We start from the raw sequence: 14,541 nt of genomic DNA, 5'->3' as shown, positions 1-14,541 counted from the left end.
CATGCCGAGGGCCAGCCCTGCCCCCTAAGGCCTGTTTAAGGATACCCAGTGAAAGTTGTGTGCATGAGCTCAGGGCTCTAATACGAGAGTTTACAGTGTGACTGTGCAGAAAGGTAGAGAAAATTAGTGTGTGTGTGTGTGTGTGTGTGTGTGTGTGTGTGTGTGTGTGAGAGAGTGTGTGAATGTGAGATCATATGCTTGATTCACCTGGGGCCAAAAGCTGCTTAGTGCATGTGACAGTTTGTACTGAATGAGGCATACATGTACACACACACACACACACACACACACACACACACACACATTTTTATTGCCCGCCAGCTACTCTCCTTGTTACCCGGATAGCAAAACAAATTTCTGATTAAACGGATAATCTTGATGCAACCAAGAGACCCCTCTCCATGAATGTGTTTATCACCCCTACCCTCTCTCTCTCTGTCTCTGTCTCTGTCTCTCTCTCTCTCTCTCTCTCTCTCTCTTTCCATGTTATAGCAGTTCACCTGTGCTGAATCCTGTCTGGTCTTGTAATGTGTCTGTGGTGATTAATCTTGTTAAACAGGTGGCGGCGGCAGACAAAACCTCATGTCGATCTGCTAAACCCCGTACGGTCTCTTCACCTGCAGGCACTGTGTGCATTGTGTCTCTTTTCAACACTGCACATGGGATGAACAAAGGGACCGAGTGGCTCCCTGGAGGAGGGAGTGCCCTTTCTTTGTGTTCCACGCAATGGCGTGTTCTGAAGCATCAGCGGAATTCGATGGATCCACGTCGCCCCGCGGCACGCTAGCCCAGATGCTACTCACCTGCCGACAGACGACCTGGGAGTAGGCCCGGGCGTGAGGCTGTGCACTCTGAGCTTGTCAGTCCTGCGCGTACACATGCACTACTCAGAGTGTGACGCCGAGTGCCTGCAGATGTGTGCGCACGTTGGTGCGTGAGCCTGTCACTGTCAGGACGTTTGGAGCGCGTCTGGGCCGTTGGATGTCTTTGAAGAACTGCCCGAGCTACATGTATTTTCCTTGTCAGTATGATGCCATTTACCCACTAGGTCACATCTCATTACACGTTCATTAGCTGCTTTATTCTACTGATTATCAAAATTAATTATTGTATTTCATTATTTAATTATTGTACAGAATGCTGTTTCTAGTTCATTTTTAATGCACCAGCAGCAGTAAGAGCTCGGCCAGGCCTGCACACGGATGCTACTCAGTGCTGTTATTTTTGTTATTATTATTATTACTTATTTAGTATCAGAAATATGATCCCCACGCCTCGTGCCAAGAAAATGTTGCCATGTTATTCAACGTGAGCAGAACTCTCCGGAATGTTCTCTGGAATGTTCTTCATAACGGCTTTGCTGACAGACCTTCCATTATTCTCACTTCAGTGTGTGGCAATTCCTTCAAATATGCTCTGTGTGCATCCTGCATCTCACATAGCAGGTTCTGCTCTTAAAATGTGGACCAGTGGTTTTGCAACACACACACACACACACACGTCGACCATATTGCTTCACGTGGTCATGGGACCAAATGAACGTTGTTTTGAACAGCGTTGTCTTTCTTACAAATCAGCACCGACATTGGGTGTCACTGCAGTTAGTGAGATTAAAACTGGCCTGCCCAACCCTGCCCCTTGGACCCACCCAGTGGCAGCTGGCACCTGATTTGGCCAACTGAGTCCTTTAGGAACAGGTTGGGCTGCCTGGATGAGCATTTTGAAATCAAAAGGCAAAGTGCAGGTGCCAGCAGATGAGCCGATCCCTTGCATGACCAGAAGACTGCACGGTACGCGCGGCGCAGATGTGGAGTGTCGGCTGTTCTCCGAGTACAATTCCAGATGACCCAGAGGAGAACAGTGCCTAAATTTATACCATCTCATTTTTAGTCTTGAGGAAGAGCAGTTCAAAAATGTGAATGTTGAATATTCATACTGAAAGTCCAAAGCAGAAGTGAATCTTGAGACTTATTGTGGAGGCGTGCACTGACTCATACCAGCCACTTTCATGGTTACGCTGCCAGCCGAGTCACATGCTCACCCTGGTCCATCACCACGGGCTCTGCACGTCCCAGAGGACAGCACGGCCATGGAATTCTTACCTGGAAAAGAACGACAGCTTTGCTCTGCGACCCGCGGCGCAGGGATAGGCGTGCCATCACCCGCGCTGCCTGGCCAGCTGAACGTTGCGAGTGCAGCGGCGCCCGTTTAACGGTGTTTGGATAAAACTCGAGCCGGCGCGCTGGAGGGCACTGCGTAATTGTGCCTCAGCACCGCTGATTTGGCAAATGAGAAATTCTGATTATTCATCGAGGTGGGTGTGGTGGTAGTGGGGCAATCCTAATATATGTGTTAAAAAAAGAAAGAACATGAAACGGGGGGCGGAGGGGGGGGTTAGGAACAGCCCCATTTTACGAACCCAAATGTTTCTAAACGACGCCTTATTTCTTCAAAAAAGCTCGAAAGCTCGCTGCCTTGTGAGTAGGGCTTTCAGTGCACTATAGGATCAGCTGTTTAGACCTCTCATGTGCATCGTCTCCAGAAGCGGGCCGTCAGAGATCCATTCGCATGCTCATAAGGTTTTGATGACTCCTTCAAGTTAGTTGACCTTCGACAAACCTAACATTTTTCAACGCGTTCGGAGAAGGAACCAAAGCATGGGGGCCCCGCTTCTGGCTCTGCTCGAAAGCGGTTGTTTCCTGCTGCTCCGAAAAGATTCGGACGCGTAAACACACCGAGCCAATCTGGGCCAAGACAGTGAATGGCACGGTGTCGAGTGTCTCGGTGGGTTTCATATCTGACAGCTAGACGATGCGTGCAAAGCGAGATACAAATGAGTGCGTGTTGGTGCTAGCACTGCATGCTTGGTTTGGAGTATGCGTGGCCCTTCTATGTACTTGAGCTGTTTGTTTGTTATTTGCTTGTTTATAAGAAACCTAATCAGTGAGGATGAACGGCAGGTCTTGGACTTGCCCTGGGTTACCGCTGACTACTGTTAGGCGTGAGTGTCGTCTGTTTTTGATATTAACTGTGAAGAATAAAAACCATCCAGTTCCCTTAATGTGTGGGCTTGGTTTATGGCACAAACTCGCTTCAGCAGTGGTACCCCTGTCGTCGTGCAGAGAGGAACTAGGTAGAGGTACTGTATCACTAAATAGACTGTTCTTCTCTTTTGTACTTCTGCCTTTGAGCTGCGATAGGTGCCCACTGAGAGCCACTGAAACAGAGATGAAGATGCCCCACTGCAGACTGCGTTAATACACTGCCTGTTAGATGTTTTAAGATGCGTGCCATTAGAAAAGATATCACAGAGATGTCTGTCAATCCGAGTCAGCGATGTTAATTGTCTGATGTTCCACCCACTGACGTAGGTTTTCCTGAACAGATGTTCTAACAGCTGGGCAATACAGCAGACCACCTCACTTTGGTTTGTGGTGTCTCTGACTTTTTTGTGCATGTCTTCTAGTACTTGTCAGGGAAAATGGAAAAATAAATTTTAGGAATACTTTAGCTGTGAAATCACAAGCATAAATTCAATCATTTTATTTACATAAACTTTTAAGGAGTAAAATCAGAGTGACTGTGTAAATATAGCCAGTTTGGGAGCTATGAGTCGTAAAGAAAACACACTGAGATATTTAACTTATTTCATGCATCTAACTTGGATTCACAAGTTGATTTGAAAATAAACACATTCACAGTCTCAAACGTACCACAGACACTTCATTGCTGTAACCAATTTTCCATCGGGGTAGTTTCAGGGTAGTTTCAAGGTGCTTTCACTGATTGCACTTTTTCCACCACTGTTAGTGGCACCACAGCAATGCACTGAGGTCTGTGCTGGTTTGGAAAGAACAGCCTCTTTTAATAGTCATGAGTCAGACTTGGATTACTATCACCACACCCTGCTCTTACTGGTGCACAGTGTCATGTGGTTTTAACACAGGCTGAAAGCATATATCACGTAAAGCTGTGTGAAATGTACGTGCGTGTGTGTGTCTTCCTTCCACAGTCCCTCAGAAATAGACGGCTGATTCACGTCTTTTTGGCATTCAAAAGAGACGACTCGTGGGCTACGTGTAAACTTTACCTCTCTCCTTAATCTCACTAAATCGCTCTCGAGCCGCTGCTGCCGTCGGCCAATAATCTTGCACCTGTCGGTGAGACCCCCGTGGCCCCGCCTCCCTCCTGCTGAACCGGAGCCACAGATGGAGTGGGTTTACAGGGATGAGGTAGAGTGCAGTGTGGCACAACGGTGAGGGCTGAAACGCACGGCGCGAAAACATTAAAGGTCCGAGTGATGATCCTACACACGCACGCACCAAGACACACCCCTACTCCCTAGAGTGACACTCACACTCATCATTTCATTACACATGCCCAGAAACACGTGCCGTTTACTTAGCGGACCACTGAGAGTTGTGCGTGGGAGCTGAGAGGACTCTGGGTACTGGTTGGACACTGGGCAGTGGAGGGACACTGCTTTCCCCAGACACGCCCCCTCTGAGCTACACTGCAGCTTCAGCGTATCCCTGCAAGAGTTAACAGGCAAAGGTGCTGACATCAACTAAAGAGATGGTTGTGCTGGAATGCACGGCAGCTCCTGGAAACTTCTGTGGGGTTTCTCTGTGTGTGTGTGTGTGTGTGTGTGTGTGTGTGTGTGTGTGTGTGTGTGTGTGTGTGTGTGTGTGTGTGTGTGTGTGTTTGTGCGTGCATATATGTGTTCTTTTATACAGTCAAACCAGCTCTCCGCAAAACAGGCCTGACATATGAACAAAATTTCCGGCTCATAGCATATGTTGTGTAAACATGTCAAAGGGTTTCTTATTACCAAACAGTGGACGTGTGCCAGCCGTGTGACAAGCGCGACATTGTGCGCTTCATAGATTATGCGTGAGCATACGCCAGCCGTGTACTGCAGATGCCTGACAGATTGCCGTTTGCATAGATTACAGTTGTTAGGACAATGTAAACTACAATGATGACACACCGCTGTAAGTGCAGGGAATGTGGGGTTTATTCCCTAAAATCCACCTGGTCCACACACCTCTTTCCTGCTAGTGTTGATTCATGTGTATCTCGGAAAGTCAGAAAAACAAGATGGACTTCTCTTTCTCAGAAATCTGCGGCGTGATTCAGAGGCTACTGATGACACAATGCATGGCCCTATACGTCGTCTTGATTGTCTCTCCCCTGCACTTTTGTGAAGACACACACACACACCTTTCCATTTGTAGACTATTTCACAGTTGCCTGTGGCCCCAGGGCTGGAAGTGACTCACCCTTCTTTGTAACAGATTAGCAGCATGTAGGAGTCACTCTTAAAAATCCTTATCTGAACTATAAGATGCTCAGTTCAATAAGTAAACAAAGTAACACAGAACCAAAGCAAAAACAAAAACCCACCATGATTTAATAATGCATGCAGCAGGGAGGAACACAGCTGTGAACCGAACCGTGCCGGGCGGGATCACTTGGCATAAAGCCAGCCTTCCAAAACGTACGGACCTGAGTCTGTGAACGCCATGGCGATTAGAGGCTACCCAACAATGCAGAGGTCTCACAAGAAATAAAACAAGTATAAAGGAAACGGGCCGGAATGTGTGCAGTGGGTTTAATCAAGTGACCCTATGTGACCGCAAAGCAATGTAATACACTGTGGCTAATCTGTGACGCTTGGTGACATTGAAATCGGCTGCTTCCCTGCGCAAGTAGCAAAACTCAAAGAAAACACACAGAAATCCGACTCTTTCGTCTATGATCCCATGTAGCATGGCCCATGGAGCTATCATCTGCTCTGTTTTTTCAGTCCATATCTGCTTTCTGAGAAGAGCTGGGCCGATTAAAACACACACACACACACCACCAGCGGCAACCAGCTGCTGCTGCTGATGAATTACAGGCGGACTTTACATCACATTCCGAATCCGTGAAAAATAATTGTTTGGAAGCTTTTTTTTTCTGAAAGCATTTTTGTGAAGTAGACATTAACATCTGCTTTCAATCACCGCAGACGTAGAGACTAAAAGATTAACTTTATTTCCATTTTAGAGTGGTTTGTTCTGGTTGATGTCCCTCAAACAGGTATAAACAGCACACACACAGAGAAACTGAGAGAGAGAGATTGTGTGTGTGTGAGTGTGTGTGTGTGTGTGTGTGTGTGTGTGTGTGTGTGTGTGTGTGTGTGTGTGTGTGTGAGAGTGTGTGTGTGTCTGTGTGTGTGAGTGTGTGTGTGTGTGTGTGTGAGTGTGTGTGTGTCTGTGTGTGTGTGTGTGTATCTGTGTGTGTGTGTGTGTGTGTGTGTGTGTGTGTGTGTTTGTGTGTAATACAGATGCCACTGACCCCCACCCCCCGGACTTGTCGTAACATGTCTAGCCCGTGTCACTCAGAGCAGGCCAACTGTGAGGCAATATCAAAACAAATACCTCTGCAGTCATCTCTCCATAACACCCAAACACACACATGCGCGTGCATACTAACTCGCAGCGTCATGTTTTATGAAACTGCTTCGGAGTAACTGTTTTAGGCACCTCAGGTTTCTCCTGTCTAACGGGTTTCTTCGGGTTACACTTAAGAGTTAACAAGGGGAAGGAGAAAAAAAAAACAACCAAAAGCTTTTTTTTTTTTTTACTAGTTCACTACAGAGAGGCAGTGGGCAAAACGCAGTAATGCCTGACTTTCTGGACCCTTCTGCACTGCCCTTTGTTAATACTGAAGGAAAAACGCCTCCATCAGTGGACTGCAGACCTTAGGAGAAGGACGCGGTCGCCTCTACAGCAGACTATAACGCTATTCTGTGCACGTACTTGCCATTGCTTGCGTTGAACGTGCGAAACTGTTGAGCAGTAGATACTATAATAAGTTATGACCTTATGGTTAGTAGTGTGACAGTTTCAGTATGTCTTAGCAACACCTTGCAAGTCTCTTGTACAAACGCCAGGAGAGGTGCATAATTTACAGGACGTCAGAACCCCCACAAGGTGCACTCTTTGTACAACTCTGTAGCACTCTTTGTACAACTTAAAATAAACTCCACTCTGAGAAGCATAATGAAATCTAATTAATCGTGCTCGGCCTGATACGGTGGTGACTACACGTTTCATCGCAGTCTCTATTAAAGGCGAACTACGACGATAACTCGTCAAACTAGGCATAGGCAATGGGTTTCTTGCTGTTTTCTGCCCCCGCTCCTCTCTTTATGGCCAGTGCGCATTGCGCAAGCGTGCTCGGTTAGGCAGCAGTGCGGGGGGGGGATCCGAGCGGCGTTACGCGCTGAGCTCTGGAAGGGCGCAAACAGCGCCGCGGTAGTGCGCAACTCGGGACATGGAGTGAGAGCACACATCGGACTCGGTGTAGTGGACCGACACAGACGAAAACACCATGTAGCTGGAGCCTCGACGCTGGGTTCCTTTACTCTGTCTGAAATCAGAAGCCGAAACCATTGCACTGGACAGAAACGGCGGTGAGACAAACATGCTCTCACCGTTCTTGGCGTACTTTTTATCCGGTCTTGTTTTGTGTCGGATCGCTCACTCCCAGTACTCCAGCGACCAGTGCAGCTGGAAGGGCAGGTAAGCGTTTCCTTTCTTTTCTCTGGATAATTGTACACTAGCGTTTAAGGCCGGTTAGTCCAATAACCTACTGAAGTTAGCCTGTCTCAAGACGCGGCTATGCTGAAGCCTACGTCTCTGAAAGTACTTTTTAAAAATGATTTTCGCGTAAAAAAAACAACACAAAAAAACCCCGCATAACTGCTACTTTAATTAGAATGACGATTTTTGTTGTTGTTCTTGTTATTATTATTGTTGTTATTGTTACTACTACTATTATTATTATTATCAATAATAAGCTCGTATGAAAATTGTACATTTCCATATTCTCATTTCAAAGTGTAGGGTAAACAGTTTCTGGTTTCTGCTGTCACTCTCTCGACATCCTGCCTTCGACGACTCTAATTTTGCAATCGATAAAAACGGATGCAGTTTGTTGTCCAACTTGACGTCTAATTTCGCCCAAGTCCAAGTGAAGTCTCACTCGAGGTCTTCTGCTGGTTACGGTTCATAGTGTGGGGGAAACGCACTAACACTCAGTTATCCCAATCTATTGATGTCTTTCCCCTACTAATAGGTTGCACATTGAGTATGTGCTGTATAATATGTTAATTTTGTTTCATGCTTAAGATTTTGTCCATGAATGGATCGTTCTTTGTCAGAAATAGAAAATATCACGTCATGTGAGCAAGCAAAGTCAGAACCGTTTAACAGTTGTGTAGGATCTGTAGGCATGCGTGGTTTGTGTCTAATTAAGAGACCGTGGTGTGGTCCAGAACAGGTCTCAGTAACAGGCCTGGAGGGGTTGGATGTGGCATGTATTTAACGATTATTGGATTTATTTTACATCAGTGACTATTACAGACATTAACCAATAAGCCTGTTCCTTCGTTGAAAGCTAAATTAATAAGTGACTTTAGTTTAAGGACAAGATGGCTGGTTTTGTCACTCCTGCCCACTGGTAGTGGTGTTCATCTTTCCCATGGCAAGTTTCACAACCCACATTTGTTTGAGTTTTTTCTTCCTTGATCTCTAATAGTCAGCACCATTAAAAAGAATCATACCAGCTAACCCAAATAACTGAACTCTCCATATTAGAAGCCCGGGGTGGGAGTGAGTGCGTGCCATAGTTTTGGGCTGAGGCCGTATTCTGGTGGCGATTAGTCAGGCCTGAAACCAGTCTCTCTCTACAGCACGCATCTCTGATGTGTCTCCCTTTAATTAGAGAGCAGCACCTCCAGCTCTCGGACTGCCGCCCGTCTTCGTCTGCGGGGACGCCCGTCTCCCTCAGCCCCAGCCGCCGCGCGATGGTCTGGGGTGGGGGGCGTCCAGGCCACGGTCCCGCGGAGCACGCCGATGTGGTGATGGAAGCAAGGCCAGCCCAGACGGGCAGCTTCCAGGCCCTTTGAGGAGCTGAAACCGAGGGGAGGGCTCGGTGCCTGACCCGCATTTGCACTTGCATGGCGCGGCCCTGGCTACTGTTGCAGCGCTCGCCCGGGCGCCGGGGCTCGTGCGTCCTCGGGATTCATTGACTTCGGTTTCAAAAATGCAGCCCAAGGCAGTGCGCCAGGTGTGGATCGTGCCAATGCACTGGAAGGAACGGGCATGACAAAATGAAGTGTGTGTGTGTGATTTGGTGTGTGCACCCGTGTGTGTGTGTGTGTGTGTGTGTGTGTGTGTGTGTGTGTGCGTGTACGTGCTGACAGATCTGTTTAGTGGCCATTGTGCCTCACCGGTCCTGTAGCGGCTCATGCACACATTGCACGGGAGGGTACACAGATGTGAACTGCGTTCTTTCAGAGCAGAGGCAATTCCTCGGGCTCCGGGTTCAACCTGAAGATGGGCCAGCCACAAAACACTCTCTCTGATTGGTGAAAAGTTTAGAGGCATCCTTTGTTGCTGAATTTCTCAGAAAATGGCAGAAAAGTGAAACTCAGGTATTTTCACCATAATTTGGTGAGCTCCATTTGTGTGAATAGCGGCTGACCCCCCCCCCCCCCCCCCCAAAAAAAAAAACCTCGTTTAAATATCTGAGACGGATCGCTTCCTTTTGAAAATTACTTAAATGGCTTGCGATGAATTTTCGCAGTAGGTTAACTAAGTAGTGTTCTGTTTCCCTAAAATGGCTCCACTGAGTTTGGTTTTGCAGCTCTGTACAAAAATGCCAAGAATAAAAACACTGCTCGCTTATTTTTTTTACTCTTTTGCGCTAAAAGATTTTGAAATCAAATCCTCGCTCTGGTTGATTCCTCTTTTGAGCATTTACGCTTTACGTTTCCATACCCATTCCTTTTCTCCCACAGTGGTCTGTCCCACGAAGGCCACACCCAGGACGTGGAGCAGGTGTACCTACGCTGCTCTCAGGGCTCTCTGGAGTGGCTGTACCCGACGGGGGCCGTCATCGTCAACCTGCGGCCCAACACGGCCCCGGCCTCGACCGCCGCCGCGGCCCACCTGGGGGTGTGCATTAAGCCGTCGCGGGAGTCCAGCGGCACGCGCATCTACCTGGACCGGCTGGGTGAACTGCGGCTGCTGCTGCACGAGCGGCAGCAAGCCGAGGGACACGTGCAATGCTTCGGCATCCAGGAGGGGGCGCTCTTCATCGAGGCCGTGCCCCAGACAGACATCAGCCGCAAGATCACGGCCTTCCAGTACGAACTGGTCCGCTACAGGCCTGGAGCCGACCCCCATTCACTGGCTGGTACGAGGCAGAGCTGTTTCCTTTTTTTGGGGGGGGTACCTCTTTTCCGGAGCATTCTATATGAGTTCATATTCCCTTCATTCACTTGGGGCTTTGTTCAGTGCACCAATGCTGTGGTTTAGTTGTATTCACTTGCAAAGTGACAGTTGTGTGTGTTTTATTTTGAGCGAATGGAAAGTTTATATTGTCTCACTCAGTAACCGATACGTCCATGCTACGTGGGGAGATTGAGTGTTAGGTGGTGGGGGGTGCTAGGAACTGCAGGGTTTCAACTCAATATGACCCACGTTCACTGTTAGCTGGTGAAACGGTGTGCAGTTTGTTTTCCTAATGGTTCCTCCATGGGTCAGAATCTGGTGCCGACCGCTTGGGTCAGGGTCCTGCGGCAACCACGTGGGAGGCCCCTCGGCAGTCCACGGGGCGGTGGCGCCCCACTGATCAGACCATGGTGCCTCTCCAAAAGGAGCCTTTCTTATTTTCACACCATACCTGCTCCCTGCAACCCGGGGTCACGGCGACTGTGTTACGCAGAGGTCTGGGTGGCACGGAGCACAGAGGATCCTCTACAGTTCAGGGGCATTTGGACGCTGGGCACCTTGTGGTGGGGGTCTGGGGGCGTGGAAGGCTCTGCAGAGGTTAAGACTGAGTTTGGCCTCCAGGACTCAGAGTGCCGACCCACCAAAAACGTGGACTGTGAATGACGTTTTAATTAGCCGGGTTTAGAACTAGAATTTGATAGCCTTCCTCTTCAAAAGCGCATTCCATCCTTCACCTACACCCGCAGCAGTTAATCCCAGCTGCTTGTTGGAATTTCGGTTGAGCTCCAGTAAAAAGCAGTGTGACTGGCACTCCTGTCCATGGATTCAGCTCGAGTCCAGAATTTCGGCTGGAATCCAGGTGTGGAAAGAGATCCACGTTCCCTGCTGTGACTGCAGTGCTCTCTTTCGTCACCTTGCAAGCGCCAACCTGCTGTTCTGGAACCTCTCTGAACTCCATCACCAGGGAATGTGCCCACACCAGATGGAAGAAGACACTTCATCTTCATTCCTTCTTCCTACTCTCTCTCTCGCTCTCTCTCTTCCTCTCCTCTAATGTGGTGGGGATGCAAACTGGGGCTTCTGTGGCTTTTCCTCTGTCCGGACGGAATGCTGCCGGCTCCAGATGTGGCCGCGTGTGAAGTGGTCCGGCCGGCTGGCGGCTCTGCTGACTCAGGCGGAGGGATGCCAGCCCATTCCGGCATGCGAGACACCCTGGGGTTGCACGGGACGCAGCTAATCCTGCTCTCCGGGCCCTCGTTCCGACCGATCAGAACGACAGCCTCCCCGGATCAAAGCCGGGAGGTCGCCGACCCTGAAAACCTCGGCCAGCGGCAGCTGTTGCTGAGCACACGCCTGGATGACCCCTGACCCCGTCTGCAGTATGTCTTGCCTTGCAACATGGCTTGCAACAGCAGCTGATCTTTGACCTGCTCTCTACTCCCGCCTCCGTCCGGCACAGATGCTCCTCGCCCAAAATAACCCTAAAAAGTCCCGCCTGCTAAGGGTCACACTCTCGGCGCTGTAAGGGCACGGAGCTGGTCTGAGCCGCAACCTCTGTTCTCATTCTGCTAAAACAGAAGACACTGTTCACATCAGAGTGCAGAAAAGAGGGTAAAACAGCTAAATTTCTCTCCCTCTCCCCCTCGCTTTTTCCCTTCCAACTTCTGAACTCTGTCTCTGAACATGCAGTGCCACAATATGGTCCCCCGCCTCCTGGTGTTGCTTACGTTTGACCACCTGTGCAAACACCCTGCTCAAGTTTTTACAGGATCTGAGTACTCAGGCCACAGGCAGATGGCTGCTGTAGTTCCTGACAGTGTGTCCCTTTGCCCCGCCCCTGGCCACGCCCTCTGCCCCACCCTTCGTCCCAACTGTGCGCTGCAGGAGAGCCCATGAACGCCTGACTGTGCATCGCAGATCTCTGCCTACACAGCACAGTGGGGTTAGCTGGGTGTTATGTGAAACTGACAGACAAGCCAGCCAAACAGGCTTCTGATTTGGTGTTGGCATCACCCCCAGTGTGGCAGCAGATCTGGCGCTGGTTTGGCCGTTGGCCATCATTCAAATGAACAGATCAACCAATCGGGACTGACACTGGCTCAGGATTCAGTGGAGTGTTGCCTTGTTTTCTTCTCGAACCACCTGGTTCCTATTTGCCGTGAAGTGAGCGTGGTGTATCTGTGTGTGTATAAAGGTGCCTAAGTGTATGCCTGAAGGGGTGTGGGTCCGTATGTGTGTGTGTGTGTGTGTGTGGGAGGGGGGTCTGTGCTTGCAACAAATAGCCCGATGTAACTGCTGATTTACCAATATGTTGAGTAATGAAACACTGCAGACAGGAGTGGCAGTCCAGTAAGTGTGATCTCATCCACAAATTAAAAAAACAAGCTGTACGAAAGCCAGCTCTCCCCGCACACAGCACAATGCACGTGGAACTCTACCCAGACCCTCACTGGGGGAGTAACCTGATCTGGATTCTTTATCAAGAGAAGGGTTACTGTGCTGTGTTTGTCACGGAATTGTGTTTCTGATCCTGATCCTTATCTCCTCTCTCTCTCTCTCCCTCTCCCTCTCCCTCCCTCTCTCTCAGCCCCATGCCAGCCTTGCACAGATGTGGAGCTGCTTTTAGCTGTCTGCACTAATGACTTTGGTGAGCAACCCTCCCTACTACCATCTAATGTGATTATTTTATGCACAGCTGCTCTGTGTGACTTTAATGTGCCTGTGCATAGGTATGTATTGTTTTCTGACTGACTGACATTTTCTCTGTAGTCGCGCGTGGCAGTATTCTTGGGGTGGAGCAGGGGGAGGAGCAGACGTCGGTTGCCGTGACGCTGAGCCACCTGTACAGGCAGAAGAGCCAGGTATTCGTGTTTGGCGGCGTGCGGGCCAGGCGGTGGGCGGGCCACATCAACCTGCCTCGCGAGTGCGGCGTGCGGCCAGGCCAGGGCGATTTCCTCTTCACGGGCACTGTGCGCTTTGGGGAGGCGTGGCTCACCTGCGGCCCCCGCTACAGGGACTTCCTGAGAGTGTACCAGGAGGCCAGGAGCCAGGGGACCAACCCCTGCCACATCGACACAGACTGAGCACGAGGCAGAGAGCACCCGCACTGCTTCACCTGAAGGAACTGGACCCAGGGCTGGATGTTTCCCCTCTCTCTCTCCGGGTTCTACACCATCAGACTTAAATGAGACCCCCTTTTACGTTCTCCCTCTGACGTGTTTGGCGGCAGCTTCTCGAGCCCGTAATGCTGATGTGCACACAGAGGGCTGAAGCTGGCGTCTGCTCGCCAAGCAACTTCCCTCGTGTCTCGTGACGTCCTAAATCTGATACTCTTGGATTCTAATGCCTTACATTTGAACGGTCGATGTAGCATATGTGCGCGTTTAAACGTGCAAAAATGTGAAAGAACATTCTACAATGGAAGACTCAAAATGCTTTTGTAAAAAGCTTGTTTGTACAGTTTTTGCAGTTGTTTCTTATGACAGAAATGTATTATAGAAAAAAAAGCCTGCTTTTATTTGAATTTTATTTTTTAAGGAAATTTTGAAGTGCAGTTCCTGCCTGTACTGTCTCCAGGCTGTTGAACTGCAAGTATGTTGTATGTTGTTGTTGTTGTTGTTTTTGTTTTTTGTTTTTTTGTTTTTTTTGGTTTTTTTTTACTTCTTCAGAGATTAAAACATTTTTTTGTCCTCTGTGGAATCAATCCATGTGTTCTATCCTGTAAATGGACACCTTAATGGCGTGTCATGTTTTTAAATAACCCGTGTGCCGTTATACACATTTCCAGAGATGTATTGCCATCACCAACATACTGTGCATGTTTGAGGTCTAGCTTTATGTTAATAGAACCGGGCCCTTCCGTCTTGTTTCCTTTCTGTCGTGCAGTGTGTGTAGTTACAGGAGCCAGATTCTTTCAATTTTCACTTCATGGCCCTCACAGATGAAAGCTGCCCAGTTAAAATCCAGTTGAAATATTTGTAACGCCTAATGTATCGTTATATCTGCACCCCACGTTGATATGAACCTCTCGGAGCCTGAAAGCACCAGGCTTGCTGTCTGGCAGACACCGCTGGGCTGAGCTTCACTTCATGTCGTGTTTGGTCATTTTCAAACCAACATCCAACTTGCGTATCACAGTAAATCTGTTCAATGAGACCAAATGCAAGGTTAGAATGGAACAGTCCAGAGACATCTACATTATTTATTACTCTGCTGAGGGGTTTTTTTATTGATCAGTGTAGTTGGGTCATTA

The 14,541-nt window shown here is 48.9% G+C and overlaps 1 protein-coding gene across 1 annotated transcript; it reads left to right on the top strand.

Moving 5' to 3' along the window:
- Nucleotides 1-7,219: 7,219 nt before the first annotated feature.
- On the top strand, nucleotides 7,220-13,714 carry metrnla (meteorin like, glial cell differentiation regulator a). Its single transcript, XM_035525677.1, has 4 exons — nucleotides 7,220-7,571; nucleotides 9,854-10,251; nucleotides 12,877-12,936; nucleotides 13,059-13,714. Exons 1-4 carry the CDS (start codon nucleotides 7,474-7,476, stop codon nucleotides 13,370-13,372), a joined length of 870 nt encoding a protein of 289 aa, XP_035381570.1. The 5' UTR covers nucleotides 7,220-7,473; the 3' UTR covers nucleotides 13,373-13,714.
- The last annotated feature ends 827 nt before the right edge of the window (nucleotides 13,715-14,541 follow it).

This window comes from Electrophorus electricus, chromosome 4 (genome assembly GCF_013358815.1).
Source record: "Electrophorus electricus isolate fEleEle1 chromosome 4, fEleEle1.pri, whole genome shotgun sequence".
Lineage (NCBI taxonomy): Eukaryota > Metazoa > Chordata > Actinopteri > Gymnotiformes > Gymnotidae > Electrophorus > Electrophorus electricus.
The sequence above is the reverse complement of the archived record's forward strand: the minus strand, read 5'-3'. Positions and strand labels throughout refer to the sequence as shown.